This window comes from Columba livia, chromosome Z, assembly GCF_036013475.1.
Source record: "Columba livia isolate bColLiv1 breed racing homer chromosome Z, bColLiv1.pat.W.v2, whole genome shotgun sequence".
In the NCBI taxonomy this organism is placed as follows: domain Eukaryota; kingdom Metazoa; phylum Chordata; class Aves; order Columbiformes; family Columbidae; genus Columba; species Columba livia.
The window spans coordinates 26,509,373-26,524,561 of NC_088642.1; the positions used below are offsets into that span (position 1 = coordinate 26,509,373).

Here is a 15,189-nt window from a genome sequence, read left to right on the forward strand (position 1 = left end):
TTCATAGGACATATGGACAGGTTCAGATGCATCCTATCTGTGACTCTTAAATATTGCTCATACCTGGGAGGAAAGCAACTCCCAGTTTGCACACTGGTTTAAATCACAGGGACCCCCCAAAATATCCAGCTTCCAATATTATTAAATGAAGTAGCAAATGGTATAAAATAAAAATCAACAAGTTGGTAATCACAGTCAAGCTGCTGTTCCCTTGCAAAGTAATTTACAGTACTTCTATGATCGTGAATCTCCTGTAATATTTAAAGCCTGTAAAAGAAATCTGACTAATCAAAAACACTTGTTATAACCAAAAGCACCTTTGTGATAGCAAACCAAAAGCTCACTCTGTCAGCAAGATACTTATTTAAAAATATATATATAATTAGGCACACTGTTTTAGAATTGTACCCTGTATTTTGTAAACAGTGGCCAAACTGATATGCCACCATCCTCCCATCTGCTGAGTAACTACATTTATTTTTCACTTGTAACTATTTTTATTTCCTAATTCAAGAGGTTTCCAAAACAGCAGTAAAAACTGTCTTACATATGATTCTTTCTTCATTATTGTGATTTTAATCCAAAATAAGCTTACTTTGCAGCATACCTATTGACTCAAATAGGACTGAGTTTTACAGTCTGGTTAATATACAGAGTCTTCATTTCAGCACGTCTCAGTCAAAATCACTTAGTAGTTAATTAGGTCCTACTGTAACAGGAACAACAAAACAACTTACAAATATCTTTGACAAGGGAAGGTGGAATAAATACCAATATAAGTTGACACAACAGAAATAAGAGGCACAATATTTAAAATAATATCTCCATTTTATACTTTCTAGAATGTAATGTCAAATTTACTTTCCTGAGTTCATTTTAAAATTAAAAAAAAAAAAAAAAAAAAAAAAGGAACAGCTGACCAGCAACTGAACACAAGAAAAAAGGATTACATTTACTGACTACTATTTCAATGTAAGTTCTTCTGTAATTTTTCCTGATAATTTCAATAATATTATGTATACCCTCTAATCATGCCTGCAAAACTAACTGGGTGAAACTACATTTTGTAAATTAAACGAGTTATTTCAATGTTCTTACAACTAGCCATCATAGTTTCAAACTGAACTACTCGTGACATTGTTTAATACTTACGGCATGCAGTTTCTACAATATTGTTTCTATTTAAGCAATGCATGGAGAAAACACATTAAAATAAAACACAAAATTTTGAAAAACTGAAGGAACCGCACTTCCCAACAGAAAATATAACTAACATCTGTTGCAGAAACTGCTTGGCACTTGTACAGTTTTTGAAGGATTTTTGTTGTAGATAAATATTTTTCTACAATTCCTATAATGCACCACTCAACTCAAGACATTTTCTTTAGTTATACTCCAAGGGGTCCTTTCAAATCCATTAAAGAAAGGCAACTTGTTGCCTAAAATAATGCATACATACTCCTAAATTTCAACTGTGATTCATTTGTCTTATAACATACAAAAGTGAGGAGATATCTACAATTAATGGACTTTGTTCTGTAAAAATGTCTAATACAAGTCTCGATACACAACACATGATTTTTGTTAAATTCTTAAATATACTCTTTGTGAAATAAGGAATGGTTTCATGATTCAGCATTTTACTTCCATGTCACATGTCCATAATGAGAACAACAGCACTGAAAGCCTTTAGGAAAGCAAGAAATTTCCATTTAAACATCTGTAAAATTGACCAATAAGCCTCCCACTTCACAAACACAGCAAGCACAGGACATCATTTTTCCAGGGACAAAGTAACTACTTTATGACTTCTTTTTTTTTCTTTTTGTCATTTTGTTTCCTACTATTCTTCAGTAAAGCATTTCAGAGACATACGCGGAGTTCTTGATACAGACTGCATTTTTTTTTTGTGAAAATATGCATAAGCTGTGCACTTTTAACAAAATTTTTGTATTCAGCATTTCATACAGATTTGAAGTAGCAATCAAGACTTGTTTGCTATGATAAAACACCAAAAGATACTTTCTTAATAGAGCATGCAGTAGAAACATCTAAATGCTATTTAAACACATGTGGATTTATTCCTCTATTAAGATATCAAGCAATTCGTAATAATGGATGGGGAGAAAATGAGGGTATTGTCAATGAAAAGAGAAGAAATGCTAACTGTGAACACACAAAAGATTCAGTACAACCCCAGAAGTCTATCCATATGGGCTCAACTGCAAGTTCAAGACTTAAACCTGTAATTCGCTATAAAGCAAACTAACTGGCATATATCATGTGGCATAAAGACACTGTTTCTGTCCTGTATTCACTGTTTACATGAAAACAGAGAAGGAACATTTCCTAAATTATAATCACAATCCCCAATTAACTTTCAATTCAATTTGGTTATTTGGAAAAGTGAAAAATAGTAAAATAATAAATACTTAAATAATGTGGGGAAAAAAAGCATTTCCATTGATGGAAATTGTGATTTGTATTGTTCTATGAAAAAAAATAAAAAAATCAAAACAACTTGGGTATATTCGGATGAGTAAAATGAAACCAGTTGTCTCTCAGCATATTGTCTTTTTTAAGTGGAAGGCTTAGGAATACACACTTTGCTTACACATTTCACAATAAACTAGAATAAATTAGTAAACTGATATATAAAAATCCATATTACATTACCTTTAAATATTCATTACATCTTCATAAATCTGTTTTTAGATGAATGAGACCTGGGACTTTTATATATTTTCCCTGCGTCATTTCAGTTTACCTTTTTATGTAACTTGACATTTCTGCTTTTCTTCTTTTTTTTTGCCATAAGCACAAATTCTTAGAGGAAACGACCAGCAATGTAATAAAACATTTTACAGTGTAGATTACACAGTTCTCACTTATTTTTTTCCTCTCATATTTGAAATTTCACTACACTCCAGTCACATTTACACTCTTCCTTCTTAACAGGCTCAACTTTTTACCCTCTGTTTCTTCTGGCTAAGTAAGAAACCATAGACAGCAGTAAAATAGTACAGAAAGTACATACAACTGTACTATACAAACTGGAGTTACCTTACAGATCAGTAAGTTTTGCATTGAATTGAAACTCTTCAGAAAGATCATATTTTAGACAAACTGCATCTAAGAAATCAACAAGTTTAAAAACAAGTTTAAATACAAAGAAGCTGCAGAGTAAGGTGCAGAAACAGTTTTTGCTCTTCTGTAATAAAAACAACACTCACAGAACAAACAGGAGATTTCACATACAATCTTTAATAGAAAGAGTCCGTTTATCAACAGAATGACAAAACCAAATTATAATTTCTTCCTACAACTTGAGAAGAATAAGGAGAGCTTCTCATGAAGAATCAGTAACTTTCAGCATTTCCTCAAAGGTATGTGACATAATAGGAATGTGGGTAAGAATAATTTTTCAGAAACTTAAGAGCAAAAGGTGCACTGAATGGAACAATTATATAGTTTACTACTTGGTAACTACAAATCAGAGAAAAACATTACTCCTTAAAAGAAGGAAAACAGAAGAGGTTAAAGACTTCAGAACAGGAATTGCAACTCTGCCCTAATATCAGTTCATAACAGTTAAGAAAAAACACTTGGACATAAAAGACAACCTATGGCTGCCATCTATTGTTTTAAGCAGTTGCAAAGAATGGAGTAATGGGGTACTGCAAGGTTAAAACTAATAGCAAATTAAAAAAAAACCCAAGCAAAACAAAAAAATATCACTGTCCCAGAAGCTTTTCATAAGAGTAGTTTAAAAACATCTTTTCTCCCTTAAGTAAAATATGGTGAAAGCAGAAGAATTGTTTGTATCCAAGTATTACTTGTCTGTTTACCAGAACAACTAAGCCTGTATAGAGCGCATTGGACCAAGTTCTCATGGGCTAGGACTGTTCTTGGTTTGTGCACTTATAACAAAGAGTAACTGAGGCCAGTTATTAACTAGAATGTCAGAGTAATAAGTAATACCGGGTGAGTGGTGTGCAGATAGTAAACACAAACAGGAAAGATGCTGCCACATTAACATACCTCTTGTACGGAGCGAGCTGCTGGCTTGTCTTGATGATTGGCCAGTATTAAAAATGGCAAAGTACATAACTGTGGGTGCTGGAGAGCGGAATGCAGTTCATTCCTAGCTGTTTCTAGATCATCTTCAGAGGAGGCACTGTCTAATACAAATATTACCCCTTGGGATCCTTGGTAGTAGCGACTCCAGTATTTCCGGATATTGTCAGCCCCTTTCAAGACAATAATGAAAACTAATTAAAACAAAAATAATTAAACAGATTTAACACTTGCATCTGAAAATAACCTTTCTACTTAGAACAATCAAAGCCACAGACTAGATTTTCTCTCCTAAATAATCATCATTGAAAGAATAAAAAGGAAAAAAGCAACCATAAATCCAATGTGCACAGAAACATCAAATTAACATTGTTTAAATATGGAAGAAAATCTACTCAATGCAGTTTTTATCCCTGAAAGTTTCTGTTCCATTGAGTACTGGCAGAACTACCATGCTTCCAGTGCTACCTAGCCTAGTCCCATACTTTCTCACTGAAATATCTTGGTACTAATATCTAAACCTTTGCCCATTCTTTTTTTACTTAGCCCTGCAGTTTCTGTCATGGCAGTTGCTCATTTCCAAGTATGATAAGGTCTTCCAGTTCACCTCTATACCATCAAGCAAATTCATAACTGGGGAGAAAAGGTGTCAGGAAAGCCAATTAAAGTAATTATGCACTTAAGAAGGAGAATGGTGATACAATAGTTAGTTAAACAGTAAATGAGGAGCTATGGTGACAACATGCAAAGGCATTAATTTCAACTACTTTTGTTCTGTCAGCCACACTAGGGATTCTGGAAGATCCCAACAGTAAACACAAGTGACTGTACAGGCTTATGTGCCACAGTAATTTTTAGGACACAGTCGAGCAGCACTCAGTCATCTCAACAGAAGCCAAGCAATAAGGTTATCTACAGAAGGCTTTTGTCTCCCCTGGAGAGCAGCACACGTTGTAACACTGAGATAGAAAAAAAAATGTATTTGACAGCTGTCAAACTATCTAAACTATGATTTGGATATGGACTATTCTTTGTATGTCTGAATCTGGCACTACACTCATGGGGATTAATACTAAAATTTGAACAGCAGCAGCAATACTCTAATAGAAAACTTGATATGACTCCAAGGCAGTGACTTGCAGAAATGTGCTGAAGGTGTCCTTTACAGACAGTTTTCTTACTTTGAGATAGAGAGAAGTGAACTTTAATGTAGACACATATACTAAGTGTTGACAATAATAAAATTCCATCTTTAGTGAAGCAGAACTGCACAAAAGTTCTGAGCATCATGTGGGCAAAAAAGGAGAATTTAATGCAACATAATTACTATAACACTGATATTCTACTTAAAATATTAACTTATTTAATAAATTGTGCAACAGAAAAGACAGCCACTAAACAAAGGTGAAGAAATAAATATCTAAAATTAATTTACACCTTGCATTTACACATCCAACTAAGAGTATTCAAATCTTGCCCTATGGAGATAGTCTGTTCCAACCACACTGGAACCTTAATAATTCCCTGTCTGTATTCTGCACCTAGCACAATTCAGGTGGCTAACAAATGTTCTGGACACACTTTTTCCTACAGAGAGTAGTGAGGTCATACCTGAACATTTGGGGTTTTTTTCTGCAGGGAATCTAAAAAGTTGATTAAAGGTAGATGGTCATGGGATTTAGACAAGACCTTGCTTAATTTGTCTATTGATTTAACCAGACTCAAAGTAAGAATGCACAAACAGGAAAAGTGCTTCATTTATTTTATCAACAGCTTCTGAAGATCAATATTACTTATACAGAAGAGATTATTAGCTTTCAATGCAATCCATGTTTCTGTACCACCCAAATAGCTATCAAATGTACCTGTAAATAATTCCATAGCATGTTAGACGTCCCAGTCTTTCCGAATAGCTGTCTATGTCGGAACCAAGTAGCGCAAGTTGCCAGAGGGATGCTATTCACACAGCCACACACAGCAGTGTTGCAGGCATCTGAAGTATCACATTACTTTAAAAACTGGTAGAGAATCATTGTCAATGAACGGAAAGGCCAACACCATGACCAGTTCTTTCAAGGTCTCTTTTTTTTCCTAGCAACAGAGCTTCTCTCTTATTTACTCTAAGCTTCAGCCAGTGACTTTTCAACCACATGTCACTGCCAGACCCTGAGTCTTATCTTTGTAACCGTACCATTTCCACAAAGAAAAATTGTGTGGTGAACTGCAGAACATTTGGCCTCTTCTGTCCAAGCACATAGAAGAAAGCAGCTCACGGTTCCCTACATCAGCCACTGCAGCCAGAAAAGCAGTATGCTGATTTGTTGACTTAGCAGTCTTGTATTTCTGGCTCAGGTTCTTTAGCTGCTCAACTTTGTTTCTACACATCAACTATCACAAAAGAAACAAGACCAAAGTGTAGTTGGTTCCTTTTCCCTCCATCTCTGGCCAGTCATCATGGTGTAGCTATAAGAACCAACTAATAATGTCCAGAAAAAATTGGTATTTCCTGCAGGATCTTCCAGTAGATTAATGACCTGCTCCAAACTTGCTTATACTTTGATTCAGAGGAAATGACAGTCCAAATGTAAGAATAAAAAAAATTTGCACTAATCCAACAAGAAAAAAACCTGAGGAAGCCTATACTTTGGGGTATAATTTTAACTAATTTTTCTGCACTTTAAAAATAATTTTCAGCATCAATAAGTTATTAGCAACTAGAAATCATAACTTCTACAAGACAAGTAAGCTTATATTCTTTTGCGTCAACTCTTCATATTCAGGGAGCATAATCTGCTCTCAGCTCCTTTCTCCAGAGCATTACGTAGCATGTTGTGGTGCTACTCTGGGAAGGAAATGCTGGCCTCTGAATACTGATCCAGCTGTCACACCTCATGGTATGACAAATCCAGTCTTCCAGAGCAAGCAGTTCTTTCTAAAGGTGCAGTATAGCACAGACTATCATATTAATTAACCTTTTGAACTATTTCAAAGGTTTATAAGACACGAAAATTCAAAGTCTGAGTTCTTCATAATCCAGATTGTAATGTGAATCCAACAAACATCAGAGCTCTCAGAGACGAAACCAGAAACTTAACTGGTAACCAAAATGTCCTATCAAACAACACTAACACAGAAGATAAGCATTTAGGTTTGTCAGCCTAATAGCATGTGTTTTTCTAACGGTTTTGCAAGCGCGTGGCTGTTTCTTCAACTATTTCAAGTCTAAACAGAGAGAGAAAAGAGAAAGAGAGAAGAGCAAGGGGAAAAAATGAGGGGAAAAAAGGGGGAGCAAAAGGGAACGAAAAAGAAAAAGAAGTAACCCAGGTAAAAATCTCCAAAACATAAGAAAAATGTAACAACAATTCAGATTAGAGCTAGGGAGTGTGCTATGCCAAAGGTTCACTAAAATGTGACAATCTGTGTGGTATTCTTCCTCAGACACATGCAAGACCCACGACTCATGCCTAGGTGTATGATTTGTTTTCCTCAACAATGAACCCACAGGAGTGGGTTGAGTCCTCTGATGTGACTTAAACATTCCACTTACAAATAAATTCACTTGGGGAGGAGAAGGGTGAGACACAATGCAACACAATCACAGTACTTGTTAGAAAGGAAAATCACAGAATCACAGAATGTTAGGGATTGGAAGGGACCTCGAAAGATCACCTAGTCCAATCCCCCTGCCGGAGCAGGAACACCTAGATGAGGTTACACAGGAACATGTCCAGGCGGGTTTTGAATGTCTCCAGAGAAGGAGACTCCACAACCTCCCTGGGCAGCCTGTTCCAGTGCTCTGTTACTCTCACTGAGAAGAAGTTTCTTCTCAAATTTAAGCGGAACCTCTTGTGTTCCAGTTTGAACCCATTACCCCATGTCCTGCTGTTGCTTGTCACCACCTATCCTTGTGATGGCTCCATCCTCATGACACTCACCCTTTATATATTTATAAACATTAATGAGGTCACCCCTCAGTCTCCTCTTCTTCAAGCTAAAGAGACCCAGCTCCCTCAGCCTTTCCTGTATTCGGTCAAACAAAGGCTTGAATTACTTTATAAAAGGAAAAACACTCTCTTTTTACAGAGAAATGACAAGGTGCTGTAGTTAAAAATTATCCCAGTCATTTGGCATTACTACAGGACAGGGTTACTCAACTAACTGTTCAAAATTTCAGAAAGTTTTCATTTGTCATTTTTAAAATATCAAATAAATAAATTATTTTTGGTTATTAGCCAAGGGTATAGTGTGTCCATATTAACACAATTTATTATTTGTATCAGTGCCAACAGTAACCTCTCAAATACCCTTTGGGGGCTGGGGTAAGAGTTTGAGATGTATGCGCAGATTAATACACATCCAAAACAGGTTGCACATTTATGCACTCCTGTAAATATTATGCCAAATGCAGAGCTGCAAATCTTCCTTTCAACTTTGAATACTTCTGTTTACATCTTCATTCACAGCAGTCTGAGGCTACCTTCATTTCCCTCCTTTTCAGTATTTTGAGGAGAATGGGACATAGACATAGCATCACAGGAAAAATTCACTGAAAGCAATTTAAAGGTGTCAAACTTGTTACTTGTCAAACTTGCAGCAAACATTCATCGAGAACAAAACAAATGTCACATGGCCCTTGCTTCAAGACAGTCTAGCCTATGCGAGAAAGTTCTCATTCACCTCAAAATAGAAGAAGGAATACTTCACAGCTCGGGAGAAGCTTTTTCCTTCCCATCAAAAATAGTTAACCTGGGGCCATGAAAGAATGCAGGCTGCAACCAGTTTTTCTACCACTTCAAGTATAACATCCAGGGAGACAGGTTTTGTAGTTGATTAGAAAGTTATATAGATAAATCCTCTACCGATACTAAACAGTTTGTAATTAGCAAAAAGGTGAAAAGATGCCAAGCAGCATGTCAATTGTGCCACAAAATGTTTTTGCTTGACAGACTGGCCCATGGGTGGAGGAGTAAGAACGAAGAGAAAGGAAAAAGAAATCTCTTGTCCATTCTTGCAAAATCTTCAAATGCACCATAGCCTCCCAAGAAAACCCTCTCAGAAATAATTTTGAAATAACTGTTTCTAAATCTGCATAAGTTTTATAACTTCCCATAAATTCCTCACAAGGAAAACTGACATGTTTTCTTAGGTAATCAGGAATACACCTGAAATCTTAGAAATCTTAACACATTTTAAAGAGATGCTGTGGTTCCTTATCTATCTCACACATACTCTCTGTTTAGATTTCCCAGTACTCCCCTTGAAGAAATACAGCACGCAGATTTTTTTTAACATGTTATTTTTCAAGTTGTTAGCTCCTTTTAATCACAAATAAAGTTATAAATCCTTCTTAAGATACCCACTTTGTATCTACTTGCAATTTGTCAACACTAACAGATGCACCCACAGACAGATACAGAAGTTTCCTGTGCGTGTAATGTCAGTCACAATTCAATGACTATTTTATATTGCTACTGTTTATCATTAAGCAGCAATACAGATGCTAAACCAAAATGTTCCTCAAGGTTCAAGTCAGATGACTTTTGTTTCCTAGGGCTTAAGACCAAGTGATCACAACCTGATTTCTCTAGCCTTTCAGGTAGTGTGCTCCTGCAATTACACACATGGCAGCAGGAAACCGGCAGGATTTTTCCTGAAAGAAGAAAATTTTGAGATTGCTAGATCAGCTATATTCACTGCATCAATTCAACAGCAACCTGAACAAACAACATAAAAGAGAAAAAAAAAATGAGGAAAAGGTTTTCTGTCTTTATACTCAATAAATAGAAAAATCAGAAATACACATAGTTTATTGTGCTTATTTTTATTTTTCTTATCCAACTGAAGCTTATGGAAACCACCTCTGTCACACATTTTCTGTCTTCTAGGCTTCCCCAACGAGATTAGGCTGGAAGTCAAGCCTTCAGTACTTCTCCTACTAGCTAACTGAGGTGCTGTCTCTGACCCTGAATCTCCACCTACTCTGATATTTAAAACTGTTAGAACAACATTTAGATTGCAAGCACCCGAAAGTTTTAAAACCACATATTTAAACTTGCCTTAGAAAAGTCAGTTTGCTCTACTTAGGCATGTGTATTTTTCTACCACCTTAAAATAAGACACACAATTTTAAACAAAAATCACCTTTCCTAGTCAGGTACATAAAGTTCATTTTAAGAGTTCATTAAAAAACCTTACAGATTATTTCAAAAGGAAGAAAATATGTGCCTTGCAATACGCCCTAATATTTATTTAAGCATGAAGTCTGAAGATTTAATAATTTGAAGCAGGTAGCACACCACACTAAACTGGACTTCATAAATAACAGCTATTCTAAAAATCGTCCCTTATTTTTTTGTCAACATCGCCGCTGTTTTTGTGGGGCTTTGGGGGGTTTGTGTTTGTTTTTTGTTGCTGTTGTTAAGGGGTTTTTAAAGTATTTTTTCAAAGGCACAAACACTCAGTAAGTCCTCCAGGGCTAGCGAAGAATGGCTGGCAAGAAGAAAATCATCCGTCATTTTCCTCTCTACCCATTACCCCACCTCTGCACTCCCTCCACCTCCGCTGGAGGACTTGGCAGCAGACGCGACCTCAGGACAAGCAGCACAGCTCCCCAGGCTGAGGGCTCCCGCCAGCACCCAGCAAGGCTCAGATGTACCGTCCTGTGAGCTGCAGTCACACCACTGGTAACAGTGCAGGTAATCTCAAATAAAGCTCAAAACGCAACTTTCTCTATGGCACTTAAGACTAGCTGGAACAGAACGCAAGCAGCACATCTGCTAGAGCTGTGTACTCTGTCTGTATAGCCAGCACTTCTGCTGAGTGGCTCACAAAAGTTTTAATCCGCTTTAGTCTTTGAAAGGATAATCACCTTTTCTGTCTAGAATAAAAAATTAAAATTTTGTGTTTGTTCGGGGGAAGTTCATAAAATGTAGGTATTATTTCTGATGCTAAACTAGGCTTCCATACTCTTGATAGAGAGAGTCTGAAGAAAATGGAATTGCAAGTCCAACAGGAGACAGGCTTTTTAACAAACCAAGGTTCTACTTTTCTTCCACATAACATCCCATCAAGAAAAACAAAAAACAGCCCCCTGTCCCATGAAAATACAACTAGAAAATTTTCACAGAATCACAGAATGTAAGGGATTGGAAGGGACCTCAAAAGATCATCTAGTCCAATCCCCGTGCTGGAGCAGGAACACCTAGATGAGGTTACACAGGAATGTGTCCAGGCGGGTTTCGTATGTCTCCAGAGCAGGAGACTCCACAGCCTCCCTGGGCAGCCTGTTCCAGTGCTCTGTCACCCTCATTGTGAAGAAGTTTCCTCTCATATTTAAGTGGAACCTCCTGTGTTCCAGTTTGAACTCATTGCCCCTTGTCCTATTGTTTCACTCAGAAGAGCCTGGCTCCATCCTTGTGACACTCACCCTTTATATATTTGTAAACTAAAGACACCCAACTCCCTCAGCCTTTCCTCATAAGGGAGATGGCTCCACTCCCTTCATCATCTTTGTGGCTCTGCACTGGACTCTCCAGTTCCCTGTCCTTCTTGAACTGAGGGGCCAAGAATTGGACACAATATTCCAGGTGTGGTCTCACCAGGGCAGAGTAGAGGGGAAGGAGGACCTCTCTTGACGTACTAACCACCCCCCTTGTAATACACCCCAGGATGCCATTGGCCTTCCTGGCCACAAGGGCACAGTGCTGGCTCATGGTCATCCTGCTGTCCACCAGGACCCCCACGTCCCTTTCCCCTAGGCTGCTCTCTAAGAAGTGGCTCCCCAACTTATACTGGAACCTGGGGTTGATCCTACCCAGATGCAAGACTCTACACTTGCCTTTGTTGTATTTCATTAACTTTTTCCCTGGCCACCTCTCCAGCCTGTCCAGATCTTGCTGGATGGCAGCACAGCCTTCTGGCATGTCAGCCACACCTCCCAGCTTGGTGTCATCAGCAAACTTGCTGACATTGCACTCTATTCTCTCATCCGAGTCATTGATGAATATGTTGAATAGTACTGGTCCCAGTACTGACCCTTGAGGACACCTCTAGATACAGGCCTCCAACTAGACTCTGTCCCATTGATCACAACTCCCTGGCTTCTTTCCTTCAGCCAGTTCGCAGTCCACCTCATTCCCTGTTCATCCAGACCACGCTTCCTCAGTTTAGCTGCAAGGATACTGTGGGAGACTGTGATAAATGCTTTACTGAATTCAAGACAGACCATCTCCACTGCTTTACCATAATCTACCAACCTGGTTATGTCCTCATAAAAGACTATGAGTTTGGTCAAGCACGACTTCCCCTTGGTGAAGCCATGTTGACTGCCACTAATGACCCTCTTACCCTTGATATACCCTGAGACAGCACCAAGGATAAGTTGTTCCATCACCTTTCCAGGGATGGAGGTGAGGCTGACCGGTCTATAGTTATCTGGGTCCTCCTTCTTGCCCTTTTTGAAGACTGGAGTGACATTTGCTTTCATCCAGTACTCAGGCATCTCTCTTGTTCCCCACAACTTAGCAAAGATGATGGAGAGTGGTCTGGCAATGACTTCAGCCAGCTCCCTCAGCACCCATGCGTGCAACCCATCTGGACCCATGGATTTATGGATGTCCAGATTGCTCAACTGCTCCCTAACTCAGTCCTCATCAACCAAGGCAAACTCCTCCACTGTCCTGACATCCTCTGAGGCCTCAGGGGTACAGGGCTCCTCAGGACAGCCTCTGGCAGTGTAGACAGGGACAAAGAAGGCATTCAGTAACTACCATCTTGTACATAGCTTTGATAGGCATTGCTTGCATGGCTCCTACTTGTTTTGAATAAGCTAGGCAGCAAGTTGTCTATTCACAGTGTAAAAAGCTTAATGTGGAAAAAGAACAATATTTCCAAAGAACAGTAGAAATATCACTAATGCTGAATCCTTATTGGAGCTTCTTCAGGACTCACATTAGCGAGATTTGTAAGCATGTGTAAATGATCTCTCTTATCTACCAAATGAGGAAACTATGTGACAGAGCCTGGGCTTAGGAACCATTTGAACAGCAGGCTCAGTATGATTGACAGCAAACAGATCTAACTTTAATGCTTACAGAAGCTGAATGTCTCTGTGCGACTCACAGCTTGGACAGCTCATCAGGGTCATCTAAAAATTTCATCTGCTAAGACATTCTGTAAACTGTTAGACGCAGCTATGTCACAGATGGCATTGCATGCACTCCACAACCAGATTTTGTAGAGGTGTCAACTGCTGTTTAGTCAAATACAGTACAGAGATTTTATTGCTTTGTGTTAGTTCATCCCTGCGAAGATGACATAGGCTGGCATTTACTTGTGGGATCGGTTTTCTGATGACTAACTAGATGAAATTTTAGCTGCTCTTCCAGGCTATGTTGCTAGAAGGATGTTCAGTACTCCCTTCTACCTCCACAGAGCAAAGTAGGAGGGTAGTTTCCCATAACTACTCATATTGTAAATTTTAATTAATAGCTCAACATTATTTTCCTCCTCTTACTTCGTTTTTTCATAAGGCAGATATTATCTGACAACTGTTGTCATCTTCTCCAGGGGTGCACATTTTCCATACAACTGGAATAGCGTAACAGTGTGACTCCCCCTTCTACTCTCTATTCTTCTGCTCTTTACTTCCAAATTAAGGTAAAATACATACGCTTCGTTTAACCAATCCTATTTGAAGTTATTTGTTCTCACCTAGACAATTAATTTAGTTGACCTAAGAGTGTGAGTTTATAACTTTGGTCATTACGCTTATGAAGGAACAGCAGTGGGCAGGACAGTTCTCATCTCTTTTTCTGGACGCGCTCAACCAACTGGAGACTTGAGCATGCCTGACATTAACCACTCTGCTTTTGCTAAGCACTTAAAGTTTGATTTAAATGAACTTTCAAAGATGACTACACAACATGGTGATTCTCTACACTTGTGGAAAAAGCCTTTGGGTGGATTACAAAACGTAACATAAACATACAAGAATATATTTTAGCACATAAAAAAGAGAATGTTCCTAAAGCCTGTAACATGTTGTTAGGATTTTTAAACTTGCTAAGAAGAAAAAGAGCTGTTTGCATTCAGAACCAGTCTTTTAAATTTGACCAGGCTTGGTATTTGGCATCTCACCAGTAGCTTCTAAGCCTGAATTTAGAAGATAGCAAACTAAATTATAAAATAAGACTTTAAAACAAACAAATAAACACCAAACAACAACAACAAAAGAAAACAACCCCCCACACCCTGTAAATTATTAGTTGGTCTCTAGAAAAGACCTATAATCTTGATTTAGGCCTGCATAGGCACTATGTCAAAGCAGACACCACAACTTTGCATTCTGTTTCAACAGCATTACAACAGCAAATGACTGAATAAACACACTGAATAAATGGTGGTTTCAGGCACTGTATCTCCAGGCTAGAATTTGTTAGAACTAAAGAAAAAGCTTCCTATTGCCTTTGCACCTTAATTTTCTGTCTTGACAATAAACCTCAGTATTCAGCATACCAAACTTCTTTCAGCAAAACACTGTTGGAACTTTCTGAACAACACAAGGATGTTATCATCTTCCTTATTTTTCCAGTCTTTCCCCACTCCCCACATGTTCATTGCACACAATTCCATCCTCAGTTCCCCCCAGAGACTGCTGCACCATACCAGGAATTGATCAAATCTGAATTTCTTTCTATTCCATTACTCAGCTGAGTTGCATAATATAGAAAGATGTTTCCAGTTATTCTGTTAAAAATACATACTGAAAGAATGTGGACTAGGGTACGGTACATCTTCACAGTAAGCTAAATTAAACACATTGTTTTATGGACTAAATTTTTTTAAAATATGGTAATTCAAAATTTTTCAGCTAGCAGGAAGGGATTACTGGTATATCAAAAGAGAAACTTAGAGAATGGGCATTTCAGTTTGGTCAGTAAATAAAGCAAGACCTCATTTTCAGCTAATTCAGGAAGACCTATGTTTGATTTGAAAGCTATATATATTCTTAAGTATCTGGGATCAAATTCAATGTTTTTAAAAAAACATTTAACATTTATGAAATTGGATAAAAATCCCTGTTTTCGGGTAGGAAGGCAGCCTGGCTTAGGA

General features: G+C 37.9%; 1 protein-coding gene across 14 annotated transcripts in view; it reads right to left on the reverse strand.

Moving 5' to 3' along the window:
• Positions 1-15,189, reverse strand: part of ARL15 (ADP ribosylation factor like GTPase 15) — a 234,539-nt gene that overhangs the window by 135,593 nt on the left and 83,757 nt on the right. For all 14 annotated transcript variants that reach the window (XM_065045198.1, XM_065045204.1, XM_065045209.1 and 11 more), the window contains one exon: positions 4,042-4,250. In XM_065045198.1, the coding sequence (XP_064901270.1) occupies positions 4,042-4,250 (209 nt within the window). The remainder of the gene's footprint in view (positions 1-4,041; positions 4,251-15,189) is intronic.